Source organism: Panthera pardus, unplaced genomic scaffold (genome assembly GCF_024362965.1).
Source record: "Panthera pardus isolate Hobbes unplaced genomic scaffold, ASM2436296v1 HiC_scaffold_27, whole genome shotgun sequence".
Lineage (NCBI taxonomy): Eukaryota > Metazoa > Chordata > Mammalia > Carnivora > Felidae > Panthera > Panthera pardus.
In genome coordinates this window covers 36,665,001-36,684,724 of record NW_026526843.1, presented here as the reverse complement: position 1 = coordinate 36,684,724, position 19,724 = coordinate 36,665,001, and the positions used below count along the sequence as shown (strand labels likewise).

The 19,724-nt window shown below is 43.1% G+C and overlaps 1 protein-coding gene across 20 annotated transcripts in view; it reads left to right on the top strand.

The window, feature by feature from the left end:
- Positions 1 to 19,724, top strand: part of PAK3 (p21 (RAC1) activated kinase 3) — a 251,199-nt gene that overhangs the window by 219,166 nt on the left and 12,309 nt on the right. For all 20 annotated transcript variants that reach the window (XM_019426867.2, XM_053891251.1, XM_053891249.1 and 17 more), the window contains 5 exons: positions 4,196 to 4,244; positions 4,608 to 4,720; positions 6,471 to 6,588; positions 7,987 to 8,086; positions 8,809 to 9,005. In XM_019426867.2, coding sequence (XP_019282412.1) covers positions 4,196 to 4,244; positions 4,608 to 4,720; positions 6,471 to 6,588; positions 7,987 to 8,086; positions 8,809 to 9,005 — 577 coding nt within the window. The remainder of the gene's footprint in view (positions 1 to 4,195; positions 4,245 to 4,607; positions 4,721 to 6,470; positions 6,589 to 7,986; positions 8,087 to 8,808; positions 9,006 to 19,724) is intronic.

Genomic DNA, 19,724 nt, shown 5'->3' with positions numbered 1-19,724 from the left:
AGTGAAGGAGAGACATTCACATTCATACCAGTTGAATCTTAAATTGTTGGACTATGGGAAGGCATCAGAGCTGTCGTGTGGAGAAGTGTTTGAGGTGCAAAGATCAAGTGGGAGGCAGGGCACGAAATTGTATTCTGCAGGTTAGTACCTGAGTTTGCGTTGAGGATTCTGTGAGGGCCAAAAGTTGGGCTGACCAAGCTCTATTGATCAGAGCTGTGAATTCCAAGCGCCTGACATGTTTGGGGGTGGGGGGTGGGGTGAGAAGAGGGGTGGAAGAGAATGTCACCATTTTAAGGCTGGGAACAAGAGTTGAAGGAGAAAATGGCTCCCCCTGGACAATTGCATGTAGGCGCTAAGGTGGGAGAAGGGAGAATGAGAAAAGCTAATTTTTTAGTTAATAACTGATGTTCTAGAATTTCAGGGCCTTTAAACCTCTGTGGATTAGGGATTTGTGGCAATTCTATACCACAGAATGCCACAAAATCCAGGATATTGGGATTCCAGCGTTAGGACTCTAGCAATTTAAGACAATGAAATGCTGAGGGAGGTTGGGGGGCCCAAAACCCAAGGATTTGAAAGGTAAATCTCTAGAGATGTTAAACACTAATCCCCTTTGCACTCCAAGTCAATCACAAGTTTAGCTTTTAGGACAGTAGAAATGGGATTGGGGGCAGGGGACAGGGTGGTGAATAGGGGAAAGCCACTGGGGCAGGGATGTTGGGCCTCTCTCCCTAGCAGCTTTAGCTGGAGCAGCTCCTATTTTATATTGAGGGATTTTTACATATGGTTTTGTTCAATAAAAGCATTCCAAAAGAAAGAAAAAGGCAAAAACACTAAAAAAAAGGGACGTGGAACCTCTATAAAGCATTCCAGTAAGCCCCCTTTGTCCTTTGTCCTTTTTGTTTCTTTTTAAGTTTATTTATTTATTTTTGACAGAGAGAGAGAGAGAGAGACAGAGAGAGAGAGAGACAGAGAGAGAGAAGGGGAGGGGGGAGGGCAGAGAGAGAGGGAAAGAGAATCCCAAGCTGTCAGCACGGAGCCCAACGTGGGGCTCGATCTCACAACCGTGAGATCATGACCTGAGCCGAAATCAAGAGTCGGCTGCCCAAGCTACTGAGCCACCCAGGTGCCCCACTACCTTTGTCCTTTTTGAAAATAGGGATAAGCACTAGCAAGGATGTTTTGGCTTGGAGATCGGGAAGTAAATTGATAATAATAGCAGTTACCATGTTAAGCGCCAACTCTGATCTGGGCACAGGACTGAATGCTTACATAGATTGTGCCTTTCAATTTCCTGTGGGTCTGTGAGGAAGATGCTATCATTGTCTCATTTTGCAGATACTGTTACTTTTATGGCATCTGAAGGAAATGTGCAAGAAAAGGTATTTTTTAAATATTTATTTATTTTGAGGGAGAGAGAGAGCATGTATGAGCAGGGGAGAGGCAGAAAGAGAGAGAAGGAATCCCAAGCAGGCTCAGCACTGTCAGTGCAGAGACAGATGTGGGACTCGATCTCATGAACCACGATAATCACGTTCTGAGCTGAAATCAGGAGTCAGATGCTTAACCTCAGACTGAGCCACCCAGGTGCCCCAAGTAAAGGCATTTTTGAATATAATTCTACAAACAGATTTAGGTAGTTGTTCGGGACTCATGCAGTTGAAATACACACCAAGTCAAGGTGATCTATTCTTTTGAGCCCAGGTGATTCTGAGTTCAGAAGGACCAATCACAAAGTGGCCCCTGAAATCAGAAATGTCTGATAGCTTATTCCACAAGGGAAGTGTTTTATGTTGGTTTATGTAGAAGATTCCTCCACAGAAAGGAAAGGTTTTGTTGCAGTTGCATGTTTGTTTGAAAAGACTTTTATTAATTTTTTCACTCAGCAAAGACTTAATGAGCACAGACCACGTGCTCTGAACCCAGAATCTCAAATATACAAAACTGAGAGGCTGATTTCACATCAGCCTCAAACCTGAGGAATTTCTGAAACTTGTAAGTCCTGCTTTAGGTGACACCTGTTGAGTAAGGGCAATCTTTTAGTCAAGTTCCAATAGATATGTATGTACCTATGCAGAATCAAGAGAGCAGAATTTGGAGATTGTACATCATGAAATTCAAGAATGTTAGAAATTAGGGAGCTTGGCTGGCTCAGTCAGTGGAGCGTGCAACTCTTGATCTCGGAGTTGTGAGTTCAAGCCCCACGTTGGGCATAGATACTACTTTGAAATAAATTTTGTGGGGCTCCTGGGTGGCTCAGTCAGTTAAGCATCCAACTCTTGATTTCAGCTCAAGCCATGATCTCATGGTTCGTAAGTTCAAGCCCCAAGTCAGGCTCTATGCTGATAGCACAGAGCCTGCTTGACATTCTCTCTCACCCTCTCTCTCTGCCCATCCCCCACTCATTCTCTCTCTCTCTCTCTCTCTCTCTCTCTCTCAAAAAAAAAAAAAACCAAAACCTTTAAAAAATAATAAAAATAATTAAATAAATTTTGAAAATTTCAAAAAATAAAGAACTGTAGAAATAAAGTGGCCCATTTCCTATATTTTACAGGTCAGAGAGTCAGACAGACTTGGACTATAAGCTGTTTAACTTAGGGCAGGTCACTTCACCTCTCTGAGCCTCAGCTTCCTTGTCTGTAATGTGGAGGTAATAGACATAAGGTGATTTATATTAAATTCTTAGTGCGTTGTCTGACATGCACAACATGCTCCATATATTTTTACTGTTCTTGTGATCACTATTTTCTCAGTTGAGGGGACTGAAGCCCAGAACAGGGAAGTGACTGGCCCAAGGTCACACAGCTTGTTGATGTTAGGATAAATATTAGGACTCAGATCTCTCTTAGTAGTCAAATATTCCTTATACTACCCCACTCATTTTATTCATTAGGAGCAGGTAATGTAAACTTCCTAGGCTTAGGAGAAATATTTTGGTTCATCCAAGTAGAAGAAGGGAGAAGAATGGCAAAGAAATGGGTGACATAAGAAAAGAAATCCTGGACCCAGAAAACAAAAGAGCAAGTGATGTATAGAGAACAAAGGAGAAACAACAATTACTAGAAATTTTAAGTAGCATTGTTGGAGCATTACCGTGTCCTGTGAATCACAGGACTGATCTCCATTCTTATTCCTTTACTCACCACAAACATTTCGATGAAATTGACGGGGTTTTCCTTTTTCTTGGGAATAGAGGTAGGGATGTGGTTCAGAATGCATGTGTGTTTCACAGAACGTTGTCACTGTGAATTCAGCTTCACTACACAATTTCTATGTGCAAAGCAAAGGACCCCTACAATTGAAGTTAGAATGGGAGCATGAATACTACCAGGACCTTAGGAATGATAGATTTTTAAAGGGTGATGGGTTGGAGGGAAACGTCATAGTAGAAGCTGTTGAGAAATTTTGAAAAAAAAAATGTCTCAATAGTAAGGCTGTGTTGTCGTTAACTTGGTGTAGCTGCAGCACTAGGTAAGTACGACACTGAGTGTGATTGATTTGTTACATAAAAATATTCTTAAGAGTCAGAAATCTATGAGGGGTGCCCGGGTGGCTCAGCTGGTTGAGTGTCCGCCTTCGGCTCAGGTCATGATCTCATGGTTCGTGGGTTCGAGCCCTGCATCGAGCTCTGTGCTGACAACCCAGAGCCTGGAGCCTGCTTCGGATTCTGTGTCTCCCCCTCTCTCTGCCCCTCCCCAACTCATGCTCTGTTTCTCTCTGTCTCAAAAATAAACAAACATAAAAAAAATTAAAAAAAAAGAGATATCTATGGGAAAAGCACTCTGTCCATGTGCTAAGAGGAAAGGTTAATTTACAGTTGCCTAAACAAGAGATGATGTATTATTTCCTAAACCGTACTTCAGTTTAATCAGAGGACTACAATGTTAGCTGTTGCCACATCCGGGGAGTATTCAGAATATTCCAGGAGCTTCCTAAAAGGATCAGGGCCATTTTGCTCAATTCATTACTGCATAGTGCTGGAAAGTCCGACTGGAATTACTGGCCCACCCAAAGGGATACATTAAGACTGTTTCAGCTGTAATTACCACACAAAAGGGGCGTTCCGTGGTTATTTCATCCTTGAATCTTGAGTTTGCTGATTTCCCTCTCCTAAAAATAATGACATTTTATTTCAAGTAAAATCTATGGATAACAGCTGGATTGCTTATTCATTTGATAACTTTCACCTTCACAGGGCATCAGGTACTGTTTATACAGCGCTAGACATTGCAACAGGACAAGAGGTGAGTGCTAACATTCAATCCTGATTTTTTAATTGTCCTTTAATTCATATGAATCACATTTCTTCTTTGATAGCACCTATGTCTGATAAAATGGGTGGCACTGGGTTGACGTGGGAATCTATTTCATAGATGTCCAAAGTGTCTAAAGTGGATGGTTTACTCGTGATTGACCAAAGAAAAGGGGTATGGGTTTGTGGCACTGAGAAAGAGCCTAGTAAGATAAAGAATTTGTATGCCTTACTCTGTGTGCCATATATATATATGTATGTATGTATATATATATATATATATATATATATATATATATATGGATGTGTGTGTTTAATGACTGTAACTCATTTGTGCATTTTAATCACCATTCAGGTGGCCATAAAGCAGATGAACCTTCAACAGCAGCCCAAAAAGGAATTAATTATTAATGAAATTCTGGTCATGAGGGAAAATAAGAACCCCAATATTGTTAATTATTTAGATAGGTAAGTGGTTTCCCTCATTGTGTACTTGTTTTCTTTTCTTGGCAAATTATTTTATTTAACATCTGTTCATTTAGCATCCGTTCTCCAAATACTTCTCAAATGCTAGAAAAACCTCGCGGATGCTGCAAAAGAGTAGAGTATCACATCTATTGCTAAATTTGCACCCACTTTTCTTTGTCCACCATCAAACATTTGAAGACACATTTTATGGTCTCGCTTCTAAGCATGAGCAGTTTGTGTAATTTCCTTTTGAGCATCGTGACTCCGTGTTGGCAGGAAATAGACTACTGCGTATAGAGGAGAGCTGCGGTGTTTTAAACACTTCATCAACTGTTTGGAGCCAGTGCAGTCTCTGGGTGTCTAAGGGAAGAGGGCTGGCTGTAATGGCCCCGCTTTAATGGGCGCTTTGTGATTAACTGACAGTGAGGTCTAGGGAATTGAGACTTTAATCTCAAACCTTTTTCCTAGACCAGGTAATTAATGTCTCTTTCATCAGTGGTATTAGCAGTGGGTTATAAATAGGCATTTAAAGACAGCGCTAACTCTTCACTTGTGGTTAACATCTGTCTCATTCAATTTCAGTAAGTGTTTGTTTAGCACCGCTGTGCTGTGTACTCTGGGGGGATATAAAGGAAGTAAGACTAGGTCTGCAACCTCAATGAGCTTAAAATCTTGCTTTCTGTGTTTTGTGCCAGGTGGACCGGTGGGAAAGAAAGAGGGGAAAAGGGAGATTAAAAAAAAAAAAAAGGAGTCAAATTTTACAGGCGAAGCCTATGTTTCATAAAGTGCCATTTAGGGACTATCTGTAGCAGAGGGACTTCACTCTGCTTTTTTCATTTTGTCAAAATGGCATTTGTACAAAATGGAGATTTCTAGGATGCTTTCTGTTACTGATGAGGTAGAGCCTGTAATTTTCACATTTAATAGGCTCCCCAGGTGAATCTTATAGGCACTGCAGTTCGAGCACCACTGGATAGAAAGTCTTGCTTCTTATTGATGTCAAACTTAGGGCAGGACAGGATCAGTGGGCTCACTCCATTCTCCAAAATTTCTCTCTCGCTGAGTTGGGGCGGGGAGGGGAAGAGAGACCCGATCATCCTGCTACTGTGCCTTCAGATGACTCCAGATGTTTTGAATTTTGTCCAAATTGTAGGGCTCTGGTGACCTTCCTCCCCATGTTTGATCATCTGCGCGTGCTCCTCAATAGGTGCCTAAAGAAATTGGGCATGTTGCCCCTGATTTCTGCTGGAGGATTGAGACCTCAGCACGGTAAATCCATTGTGAACAGGAGTCTTTTTGATTCAGAAACTTCTTGAAAAGAGTTCAGTAATTAATCCAGTAGCCTCAAAATCAATGCTGAGATCTGAATGCATATCTTGCAACTCTGTATACCATGGGCCAGTTCAGTCCAAGAAGTCAACATTATGGCATATGATATAACATAGTGGCTATTCACTGATCCTGTTTATTGAAAGTAGCTTTTATAGTGGAATGACTGACAGTAGTCAGTCACCAGAGGCCTCCTTGCTCTTTTCCTCCCTCCATGGTGTGCAGTTATATCTGATGATCCTTTGACTTTCATCCATATTCTCTAATGCTAAGGAATATCTCATCACCGTCATGGATATTTTCCTCTTGTTATATAATATGGCCAAATGCAGACATTAATTGTAAATTACCTTAATGGGGATATAAAAGAGTCCCCACTTCCTTAGACCTGAGTCAAAGTCTTTTTATTCTCTTCTTATAGCTACTTAGTGGGTGATGAACTATGGGTGGTCATGGAATACTTGGCTGGCGGCTCTTTGACTGATGTGGTCACCGAGACCTGTATGGATGAAGGCCAGATAGCAGCTGTGTGCAGAGAGGTAAGAAAATAGAGCGTTTCTAGCAGATGACAACACTAAAACCGGCAGTCCTTTTTCTCTGATTATCCAGAATGTGTAGAACATCAGAGCAATGATCGCGTGTCTTTTCTATGGAAAAAAATTGGAGAGCCTAACTTCAATTTAAATCCTTTCCTAATCGCACTTTCCTACCCTCCCTTCCCAGCCTGTTGTATATTCTGGTCATTTTGCTATGGATCTTTTGAACTCTGTTATGCCATTTGCAAGGTGAATGCTCGGCCTGCATGTTGTAGTCTCGATGAACACGGAAAACAGCAATGGTGGCACGGAAGTTTTTTCACATTTGGGGGAATTTTTACACGCTGATGATTTTGTCCTGCACGCACAACGTGAGCCACGTGAATTACAAACCACTATAATCCCATCATTCTCGAGAAAGCAATTTAAGCAAGGTCCTCCCTCAGCCCAGACAGTCGTTGCTTTCACAGTCCAATTTGGACATCCCTCACCCCCCTCCAGGGGGCCTGAGTCTGCCTCTTTTCCAATAACGGTGTCATATCCCTGGTTTTGAGCTAAACGGAGGACATGTTTTCTTATATTTTTTTCAATATTTAAAAACACACCCCTCTCTGGAGTCTCATCCGGGGCATTACCCTCCACCCCATTCATTGTGGTGAGGTTTTCTCTAGACACAAATAGGAACTCTGACCCACTGCTGCAACTTGAAAACCAATGGTGGGAACACAAAACCAAGTAATTTCAGCCAGTCTTTGCTTGTGTTTTATTTTAAATGGTTTGCTCAAATTTCCTCCTCCCTTGCTCTCCTCCCATCTGCCTTTCCTCCTCCCCAAGGATGTACGCATATCCACCAAACACATGTATTTTCTATTCATGCAGTGAAGCAAGCTTCTAATACTTAGGAGAATATTCTACCCTGAGTCTACGGTTTCCATGTTGCATGATGCAAAGCCATTTCCAAGCAAGTAACTGTAGCCACTTCATAGACTAGAAGTGGTTCCCAACCATGGCTGTCCATCAGAGGTAGCTTGGGGCACTCGTTTTAAAGGCAGATTCCTGGGTCCCACTTCAGGCCTACTGAATTAAATACCGTGGATACAGAAGCTTAGTACACCTGTATAAGACCAAGCTGAATCCGTACCCTCCAGATACTAGGTCAAAGTATGACTATTAATTGGTTAGTTTGGCTGACTCAGAAGCTTTTATAATGTTTTCTGCTAAGTTACAGCATTGATGTAAACAGTAATGTGATTTCAAAATGATAATACAATAGTAATCTATTTGACTTGACAATGCAAAAGTATGCCTTTGCCCCAAGTATATCTAGAAACAAAATGTAAATTGTTTTAAATTCTTTGCGATATAATCAGAACTTTTTTTTTTTTTTTTCTGATTCAATAGTGCCTCCAAGCTTTGGATTTCTTGCACTCAAACCAAGTGATCCATAGAGACATAAAGAGTGACAATATCCTTCTTGGGATGGATGGCTCTGTTAAATTGAGTAGGTATTTTGGTTCAGATGGTGTTTGAAAGAATATTGGAGGATTTCTGCTCATTTACTGTCTATCTTGAGACGAAAATGGCTATTGAAGGTGATTGGTTTAAAGGCATTTAGAGCCCAGTTTGAAGTAAAGAATTTTTTCTAATTCTGTGTTCCTGTAGATCGTGGCCAGATTCTGAGGGGTTAACATTTCAGAATTTCTAGTGACTTCTATCTGCTGGATTATAAATACCTAAATAGAAAACTGAAAGATTCTATAAGTTAAAAGGAACAGTAATGGGGAGGGAACCAGACTGAGGTCTAGGAAAAATGACATCACATTCATAAGTTATTTCAGACCCTTTTAAAATCAGGGCCACTGGAGAGATCAGGTAATAATAGATATGAGCTAGGGAGTTGTGGAAAGCTCAGTGTCGAACAGAAGAAGGTACAGCCATATCTGAAAGTGATCTATTGTTAAAAAAAAAATAAGAAGAATTTGGGGCACCTGGCTGGCCCAGTCATTTGGGCGTCTGACTTGATTTCAGCTCAGGTCATAATCTTATGGTCATGGGATCGAGCCCCTTGTTGGGCTCCGTGCTGAGCCTGCTTGGGATTTGCTCTCTCCCTCTCTCTCTGCCCCTCCCCTGCTCATGCTCTCTCTCTCTCTCAAAATAAATAAACATTAAAAAAAAAAAACAGAGGAATTTGACTTGATTTTAACGGACTTTCCTTCTCTGCAGCTGATTTTGGGTTCTGCGCCCAGATCACCCCTGAGCAAAGTAAACGAAGTACTATGGTGGGAACTCCCTATTGGATGGCACCTGAGGTGGTGACTCGAAAAGCTTACGGTCCGAAAGTTGATATCTGGTCTCTGGGGATTATGGCAATCGAAATGGTGGAAGGTGAACCCCCTTACCTTAATGAAAATCCACTCAGGGTAAGTAAAATGAAAACATAGGTAATTCAGCCCCAGGAAAGGGGCCAAATGTCATTCCTTGTCTCCACCAAAAGTGCCCAGAACAGGCCCTTCCCTGAGACGAGTGACACAGAAGCTCCAAGTTCTACTTCGCAAAATTACTGTGAGCTCATGTCAGTATCTCTTAAGGTGTCTCCGCGGTTTTTCCAGGTGCTTTGATATCAGGATTTCTAACGGCAGGGGTCTATAAAATTCTTTAGTATCGCTTTCTACTGTTAAAAAAAAAACATAGCTAAAAAAAAAAGTGAGATGTGGGAAGAAAAGTATTTTTTATCACATGCCATGGTTAAATGATCTATCTAGGAAACACTTGTTTTACAATCACTTTAACAAAGTGAATAAACGCATTTCCAGAACACCTATAATTTTTAAATTAGATTTTGTCTCATTGTCAGTAATGATTTATTGAGCAGCCGCAGCTGGGTGGGTATCGAATGGAACACGAGAGAGACACTGTGCCAGCCTGGTGGAAGCACAAACTTAATTAGACTGTCTAGTAGAAAATTAATGGAGATAGTTTGTGTTGGGTAACTCAGTTTGCTACTGCAGAAGCAGGTTTGGTTCTCCTGTGGTCTGGTTACCTCTGGAAAGAGAAAAGCTCCGTTTCACAGCCTAACACCATCTTTCTTCAGAGATAAGCCATGGATCACGAGAGTGAAGGGCAAAGGAGCAGGAACGAAACGCCCGCTCAGCCCTGAAGTGAGCCAGCAACTATTTTGTTGTGTAGAGGCTAAGGGAGAGCCAGAAGCTGTGTTACATATTTAAAGGGGATCCCGCTTTTGAAAAAGGAAATGCGCACACATTCAGATTCTACTCTCAAAACACAAATAGGGTGCCAGCGCCAAAGGCATCCTGTGTATTGTTTACACCATTACCACTGAGTCTAAAATCGAATTTGGTCCTTGGTATAAACAAATTGTCCTCGGTAAATGGTTCGGCGTCTACGTGTTAAGCTGATACAATCCATCTTCAAGCCACATATACGTGGCTATCTGGATATGTAAAGCAACCTACAAACTAATTGTCTAGTTGTTTTCACATTGAACCTTTTGTAGTTGGGAGCTGTGTTCCCGCGAATGGAGAGGGGGACAGCCTCCTCCTCGCCCCCTCCTAATTCCTCTCTGGCACTTGGCCTCTTGTCCAGTCCCTGCACTGATTAGAAAACAACAGATAGGAGAAAATGCCCTAATGAATGCTACGGGCTATTGCTCTGGTCTCATGAAACAATCTGGAAGTGAGATGTGCACATTGATTAGCTGCCTGCGGGGCTGAGTGGAAAAGAAGGGGCATTTTCCCACCGTTTGTGGGTCAGCCCTCCATGAATTTAATCAAGCCCACCCCTGACCTATGGACCAGCGCATCAGGATAATTACTTGGGCTTATCCTTATTGTTTAACCACCTTTGCCCATTAAGAAATAGCAGTGAAAGAACACATCAGGCCTCTTGTTTCCATGGATTTCCTCCACTAAGTCTTCGGAGTTTGGAGGCACTAAACGGATTACGGCTATTTTGCTTTCTGCCTTCTAATGAGTAATTTACAACCTGCAAAATTTAAGGATTAAATAAATGGTGCTGTAAAGCAACTGGTCTCGGTAATGCATTTATTACCTTCCTCAGTTCCCCGATTACAATTGATCGCTCTTTAGCTAGGCTGTTAATTGTTAGAAAAAAGGAAACAAGTTTTAATCTTTATAGGCATCTTCCAGCCTAGGATTAGAACTCATAATGAACAGCTTGTCTCTTAGAATCTACAGCCTTGTATCTAAACAAGTACTTTCAGATTAACAAGCCACCAGGTTCAGGAAGCCTACATTAAGGCCATAACAAAAAGACTTGTCAGAAAGACCACCCTGTTGAATTCCACTGATAAGGATTTAGTCTAACTTTGCTCATTACTCTCCGTGTGTGATCAACCCCCAATGACTCAATCAATCAACAGGTCCGTATTGAGCCAGTGCGCGCGCTCTCTCTCTCTCTCTCTCTGTCTCTGCTAGGTGCCACAAGTGTTTTTTGAGTTTTGATTTTAAATATGTTGCCCTTGTGTTTGCTTAGAGAAAACACAAGGTCTTGGGATATATGCCCTTATTTGGGATTTGCAAAATGTGGTCTCCAAAACCATAGAGAGATTGGAGAGGAAAAGACATAACATGAGCCTGTAAGAAACCTGTATTTTCTTGGGTCCTGGTGACCAGGCTATGTGTGGGGAATTGCAGAATTACAGAGCTTTGGGAGAGGTATGAAAGAGAGGTAGATTAGTCCTTCTTTCTTTGAAATCCTTCCCATACTACCACCCACCCACCCCTTTGGGCTTTGAGGAGGAAAGAAGGAAAGAAGTGGAAGGAAGCAGCGTGGTAGAGGGTCGCACATCATAGTGACAATTTTGGCCCGTGTAGTCAGGTGGATCTGGGTGTGCCCTGCCTCCACAACCTAGAACCTCTATAACTTTCAACAAGTCACTTAAAACCTTTGTAACCCTGTTTCCTTTGCATAAAATGGGGGTAATACCTGTCTGGCAGAGGTAGCGTGAGCACTAAATAAAATAATGCATGCAAATCACCTAGCACAGTGTCTAGCTCATTGTAGAAAATACATATATATGTATATTGTCTTCCAGTTTAGACAGGGTTCTGTAAAGCTCTGCCACAGAGCTTTGGATTCAGTTTAGTCCTTGGCGTGGGAACCTGACATCACTGGTTCTTAAAGCTCCTTAGAGAGATAGATTTATTATACAAATAGAAAAGTCAGAAAGGAAAAAGAAGGGATCCTTAGAGTGCTTTTTACACATTCATAAATGGAATTTGGATTCCCCTTTTCTGCAAAAACTTCCCCTTCACAGTAGCTATACTCCGGTCCCTGCAAAAAGTAGACGGTTCTGCAGAGCTCAGTAAAATTACAATGAACAGGTAACACAGGAGAGGTTCAAGGTGAAGACTGGGGCTGTACATTTGGGGGCTGCTTGCCTTTTGTTGTGGTTTTGTGCTCGTGTCTCTATTGGGTCAGTTACAACCGAGCAAGCTCTTTGTGAATGCTGCCAGTTAACATATCACTGATGCAAGGAATCAGCTACTTCCCCCCGCCCCTAGTTATAAAGTGGTTGGAATTGTTTGAATGTAATTCACTCCGCACTAACTGACCCAGTTTGCTCATAAAATGAGTTTTAAAGGTCGTAGAATTATTTACTGATGTTATGAGGTTGGTACCCTTCCAGAGACAGAGAGGAGACAAGCTTCTTACCGTCCCCCACTGCCTGAAGTCTTTGCGCTCAACATAATTGGCCTTGAACATGTTGTTCTGTGACCCATGGACATTTTTAGTGCAGTCTCCAGTAATAAAGTGCCTCGTTTCTTCTGTTTGCCAAAGCGACGGGATAAAATCGAACTTCGCCTGTGGATATGCCAATCAGTGTTGGTGTTCTGCTCATCTCCCCAACTTTTTTTGTGAATTGGAGATATGTGGTCTAAAACCTGTGGTCACAGTGACCCGCTTCTAAATAAAGAGGGGCGATCATTTCCATAAAATGGATCTTTTGCTTGTTGTTCTCAGCCCCAAAAGAGTACCCCTGTATGAACTTTGCATTCACATGTAATTGGGCTGTTCTTATCAATGAGTTTTGATGGAATTTGGTATTTGTGAAATGTCCCAGTGACATCCGGTTGAGGTCCCTAGTGGACTGTGGGCACATCCCTTTTTTACATGTGATTTTCCAAACCTTTATCCTAGTTGAAATGAACTTGAAATGTTGTCTTTCTACCCTTGCTTCAAGCGTCTGTGACACAGTAGCAAGCATTGGATATTTGGAAGGCTGTTACTGGTATTAATAAGGGACGTCTGAATGCTAAAAACAGTATATAATGTAGGATGCGAACCACTGACCCCATACCAGTGGATCTGCCCCGTGGTTGTGCACTGGAATCACCTAAGGAGCCTTAAGAACCAGTGATGTCGGGTTCCCACAGCAAGGACTAAACCGAATCCAAAGCTCTGTGGCAGAGCTTTATAGAACCCTGTCTGAACTGGAAAACGGTTCTTCGCCAGCCCTGTTTGAGCATGATTCTTCAACCAGAAAAGACCATACTGTTATTCTGTACACATTTCTCCGTTTCCCCTAAAAAAATAAAATACCGTGAGTAACTCTGTCAAAGCCCTGTTGAAAAATCCCTTTGCACTTTATGGCATTTTTCTGATTTCCCAGTCCAGTGGCACTATTAGAAAAAGGAATGACCTTAGCTCAGCATATACGTCCATGATACGCCATTTCTTTTTCAATTTTACTGATCCCAAAAAACGGAGTTTATCATGACGACGTGCTAGCTGCTGAGTACATTATTTATTATTTATTATCAGTGATAATAAAGCTATCAGTCTGACTGCTCACGATTAGGAGTGCATGACCCGGATGGCCAGAGAGAAGGGAGGGCACGGATCAAAAATCGGTCCTATTGCATACCCTACGAGGACGACGAGGCTCCCTGTTCTCCCTTTCCCCACACCTAAAGCACTGCGCTAATGTCAGTTACCCTTACCCTTTATTACAGCACTAGGGAAATTCTGGTTGGCTTGGATGTCTAGAGAAGAGAGTTAAGCAGGAGAGAATCTCTAGCAACTGAAAAACAGCAACTAGGGGCCAACGTGCTTCTAGCTCCTCCAACCACTGGAACCTGTGCTGTGGATTGGAATGTCTGGCTTTGATGGCGCGTGCTCATTTGGAATTAAAGTCAGACATAAACTTCCTGAGCGCCGGAGAAGCAAGCATACTTTGCTAGCACTCAGTCAATATTGTTTTGAATGTATTTCAGGAAGAGCTGGGAGCATTCCCTTCTTTTTCCATAAACCACTGTGGAACAGCAAGGTTTGCTGATGGTTTGTTGACACTCCTACTCTGAAGGCAAACCTGTGCCTGAAAGGAGGGGCGAGTTGGGACCAACTGCAACTAAAATAATTATAGAACGGTAACAGGGTTTCTTTTTAATCAGTAAAAAAAAAAAAAAAAAAAAAAAAAATACTGCCTGTCAAAGGATAGACAGCTCTTAAGAATCATTGGTTGTCAGGAATTTAGCACAGGAAAATGGGACCTAGCCATAGGAAAGCTGCAACTCTCATTTAGATTGTAATTCAGAAGCAGACGGCTCAGACTGGTGAGTTATGACCCGGAAGACAGCCAAAGAAGAAATTGATTCCACAGCACGCGAAAATCTGAGACTCTGACCAGGCAAAGAGGAGGGAAAGGAAGATCAAAAATGCAGTGACCGGGGACTTACTGTTGACCGAGACGGATAGGCCCTTATCCTGATATCACCTTATCATTCCTTGGTATCCTTAAAGCATGACTTGGGAATAAGCCAAGGATGCATATGCCTGTTGCCCGAATAGCTACCAGACCCATAACGAAGCAGTTAAGTCCCTCAAAATCAGAGCCCATCCTAAACAGACAAATCACGGAGTGTGCTGATGGGCTTTTGCCTAGTGAAATGCCCACTGGCATGTTTTATCCTGTGGCGTTTTCAGTCTGTGTGTTTGCCGATGAAACATAACGTCACCGAGAAAATCTGGGTTTTCTTGACTACTAAAGATGATTTCTAACTTTTGTCACCATTTTGAAACATACCTTTGTCAACCCGGTTGCGACATCATTTTAGAAGACCCTTTGCATCCTGATAAAAGGATGCTCTGAGATGTCTTACGTGAGATTCTCAGCAGAGAGAGTTTAACTTGATGAAGGCAGTCTTACCTCTGTAGCTGGGAGAGGCAAAGTGCTAACATTGTCAGGAACAAGCTGATCTTTTTGCTGCTTCTTCTGCTTCCTTCCTTCTGTTCCTTCCTTCCCTCTTTCCTTCCCACCTTCCTTCCTTAATTCCTTCCTTCCTTCCCTAACTTTTCCTCCTCCTCCTCTTCCTCTTCTTTCTCCTCTTCCTCCTCCTCCTCCTTCTCCTCCTCCCTCTCCCTCTCCCTCTCCCTCTCCCTCTCCCTCTTCTTCTCCTTCTCCTCCTTCTCCTTCTGATTCTCTTCCACCCTCTCTTCCTCTTCCACCTCCTCCTTCTGTCAGGAATCGTCCCAGTGCTTAGATGGCAAAATTCATCATCATCTTTCTTCCACGAGTGGCCAATAAATGTGAGAGGATGAGACAAAGAGCTTTCTATTGTCTCTACCACCTGTCTACATTATGCGAATTGAAGAGTGAATTCTCTTCCCAGGTGTGCCAGTCAGGAAGTCCATGACCTTGCACAGGTTACTTCTTCCTTGGCCTCCATCTTCTTGTCACTTCAAAGAAGTGGAGCTTGATGAGATTACTGGTTGCCAGGGGACTTCACAAGGCCCTAGAATTCTACGGAGCTCCTTAGGCTTAAAGGGCCCAAGGGAGAGGTCACATGGCTCTTGATTCCACCAGAACAGTCCTCTTTAATTGTTTTTCTGTATTGGGCTTCCACATGAGCGGCACCTAAGGAAAAGGAGAAACTCATGAGTCTCTGACTCTGATTCTGTGTTCTTGAGCTGTAGGTAGGCTACAGCCTTCCCTGACGGCTGGAAGAGCCATGGTTTGGGTGTGTGTTGTCTTTAGGACTGCTTCCAGAGGAGTGACCTTCAGGAAGCAGCTCGGAGATGTCTCTCTCATCACCTCCTGACTAAATCTGTATCCCGTAAAGAGGGAAGATCCCCCTTCTCCTACCAAGCAAAGATACTTGACCATGTTGGGAGTGAAAGAAGGCTGCATGTAGGGCCACACAGCCCGCTCTGACAGGACTCTTGGGGAGAAGCCGGGAAACAACACTGCAGTGATAGAGCTACTATAGGGATCCATAGGCTGCACTCTGGGGCATGAAGGGAAGAATCATATGCTACCGTGTACAGAGCTGGTCAGCTGACCGACTGCTTACAAAGTAGAAGTCGCAACCAATTGATGTGAGCAACATAATGCATGTTTCACAGATCATGCTGTGGTTGGCTGTTTTGAACCCAATACAGTAATTTGGGTGAAAAGCCCAGAAGAATCGGGGAGTTAGTGCCCTACCTCCTCTAATGTTCTAAAATGAGACATGAAAAATGTGTCGTGTTCAATGGCACCTTAGAACCAGAAAGCAGGTGCGGGTTGAAGCGAAAATGGGAGGTGAAGAAGCCCATACACTAAAACTACAGGCAGTGCTTTGAGAAATTGTATGCGAGAAGACCAGAGAGATAGGGCAGTAGCAGAATGGGACTGAGGATCGGGTCCCTTTGGCCTCCCTGATTCTTTAGCTTCTATCTTCATTTCTCTTCCTCTAGGTTCCATCAGCCACCCTTCTCTCCCCATTGTCATTTGGCCCCTGTCCTTGCCCTGTGATCATCTGCTCCTTCTGCTTCCCCCAGCTTTTCTCCTCCACCTCCTGTCCCATTTTGCTTTGCCTCTTCTCCGTGCCTCTGCCTACCCTCATCCCCACTTCCAGATCCCCTCTGGTTCTCAATCCTGGGTTGCCACTTGGGCTGCCCTGGGGTTTCGTTGTGAACACACATAGCCTGCTCCGTGTTTCTTGACAAGCACTATTAATCCTGAGAGATTAGAACGAGCACACCCATTGTTGGAGTCATCTGGTCTTTATTTTCTAGCAGTGGCCAGTCCTTTATGCTCGAAAGGAGCACTCTAAAACTAGACCGACACCTAATCAGTCACTGGTACCTAATTACTTTTTGCCATCAACCTGTAAGAGGATCGATCTGTAATAGGTTCCTTTTGAATGACTTTTAGGGATTAAACAAAAACAAGCACCGTCCCCCCCAACCCCATGATGTGGTGACAGATGAGAACCACTATGGAAGACAAGTAGGGAACAGAATGACACCACACTGCATACTCAGCGATCACGCTGGGCCGTTGGGATAAACAAGTCAACGTATGGAAGAAAACGTTAGGTGTACTATAGTAATTTCTTACTGCATATTTTGGCCCGTTCGTTTTCTTCTTAGAAAGGAACATTAGGGCCTCTCATGACATCCATAAACACATCAGAGGTAGCAGTACACTCTGGCCTTTGACCTCTGAAATCCCAGGTCATGAGTAAACTAAGCCATGAGGTGTCAAGTCACTCGTTGCCAAATAACTCTCATAAAACACTCAAGGGTAGTTGGAAAGCCTAAGATGAGGGAGGAACCAGGACAGCAGGAGACTGCAGAGTACAGAGCTGCTTATAAACTCTCAACATACACACAGACACTGGAGAATACAGTGTGAAACCCTCTAACTGGTGACCTTTGTTCCCCATTTCCAAACAAGTGGAGAACGAATGATTGACCTCATGAGTGTCCGTTTCCTCTGTAGAGGTAAAGGCGAACTTTTCAGTGTGCCTCATTCCTTTTAAATGTTTATTTATTTTTGAGAGGGAGAGGGAAGGACAGAGAAGGAGCGAGACAGAGGATCTGAAGCAGGCTCTGTGCTGATAGCAGAGAGCTTGATGCCTGCTCCACCCTCAGGAACCGTGAGATCATGACCTGAGCCAAAGTCGGGCATTTAACCCACTGAGGCACCCAGGCGCCCCAGTGTGCCTCATTTCTTGAGGAGCCCTTGTGTGCCTCTGCTAGGAGAATTCCTACCTCAGAGACTGCAAACAGTGTGAGGTGTTATTTGCAGTGGTCAAGAGCAAGAACTCTGGACTCTCCCTCGATTCAAACATTGACTTCCTCGTTGCTAGTTGTGCGATACTGGACAAGCTAAATTAGTCCCACAGGCCTCAGTTCCTTCATCTGTCCCCGGGGGATCATAATCGAGTCTACCTCAGTGGGTTGTTGTGTGGATTAGGTCACCTAATAGTAATCACTGAATAAATGTTAGCTAGCTATTAAGACTTTCCATGGACATAGTATTTATAGAGATATTGAGACACAGATGAATAGCCTTCTTGGTCTTAGAGTTCAGTTACATTGTTTTGTTAAATAGATTTTTATTGGCTAGGTTGGGAGCCTTTTCACCATGTATAACACGATTTCCGTGGGAAAATGTGTTTTGTGTCCCAGATAGTCAACTTAGAAAGAAATGTTTGTACCACACCCAATCGTCTTTGTAAATTGAGCCTTTGTATCGGTGCTGGAGCCTTTCATGGTTACTAACACATTGCCATGTAAGTCCCCTGGTTTGTTTTCTAACATCTTAATCTAAACTTTATAAAGTGTTATAATGAACTGAAGTCACAAACTGAAGCTTTTTAATTAAATGGTTAGTCCTGTTGCGAAACTGCCTTAATGAAAATTTATTGGGTACATATGGATTGTTTTGGGGCCTCTTTGGAGAAATGTGGTAACTTCTAAGATGACTGCATTGATCTTTTTTAACCGAGGAAATTGCCAATAAGGTAAATTGAATTATTCCTTCAACTGGGTAGAGTAGTTTTCTCTGAGTACTTAGGAAAATTTTAGATGCACATTGGAGTCAGTGAAAACTGTGGTGTTTGTGTGTTATTGCCAAGAGACTTTAGAGTTATTATATTTTTTAATTTTTTTAAGTTTATTTATTTATTTTGAGAGAGCATAAGTGGGGGAGGGACAGAGGAAGAGAGAGAGAGAGTGAATCCCAAGCAGGCTCTGCACTGTCAGCATAGAGCCCGATGTGGGGCTTGAACCCATGAACCGCAAGATAATGACCCAAGCGGAAATCAAGAGTCAGCCACTTAACCAACTGTGCCACCCCGGCGCCCCTAGAGTTATTATGAAGAATTCCAGAACATCAGAAACTTCTAGGTAATGTGTATATCAAGATCACCATGAAGGAAGCCACCATTTTATGCCCCGAGGTTGTCCTTCTAACTTTACAAACAAGGTCAGTAGGTCATAGGGCCTGCATTGCCCCACCTGAGGAATCAAACAGACCTTGCATAATGATGTAGCAAAAGACTAATCAAGACTGCCTTCTCTGTTCAGTCAGAGAAGACTACATTTCAGAACTATGTTTCAAGTTCCAGAGACCATCATCTTCTCCCCTTCCTGTCTGGCTTTGCCCATGCAGCAGATTACCATGTTATGGCCATCTTTTTCCAGTTTTCGCTCCCTTCGATGCCATCCCTTTCCAGAGCTCTTTTCCTCCTCCCACACCGAGGACCAGGTCATCAGAAGTTACCACATGCCAGGCCTGTGCGACTCAGAAAAGGCGCTTTGGTCATTCTCTGTGTATCTTCTCATATGTTGAATGATTCACTTAAGTTCTGAGCTTTAATACCTCGTGTATCCAAGTCTGTTAGAGTCCCAGCACAATTAGGTGTGTTCATACATTTTGGCTCTCCTTTTATTCGGCAACGAACGCATTTCCTGGGCACCTGTTTGAGGCTAACTCTGTCTGCAGGGTAACCAGTTATCCCGGTTTGCTAGGGTACTGAAACCCAAAACAGTCCGCAGAAAACCAAGGTGGCTGAGGGAGAAGGCTTGAAAGACGAAATGCCATGTGAAATAGAGCCTCAGCAGCAAGCGGAAGTTCACCAGGCGCTTATGAGAAACGGGGCTAGCATTTTAAGCAGATATTAAAGAGCATTTCTTATTCAGAGTTCAGTGAACAGACTGGCTTGAATGGTATGTGAGCTTTGGCCAGTGTGTGTACATATGTGGGGGTGGGGGAAGAAGGGCTCTCGGGTAAGAAGAGAACACACTGAGGACCACAAAGACCACGGGGGCCCAATCATGGAGGACCGTCTATGCCATGCCATGGATCCTGGGGACCAGTGGTTTTC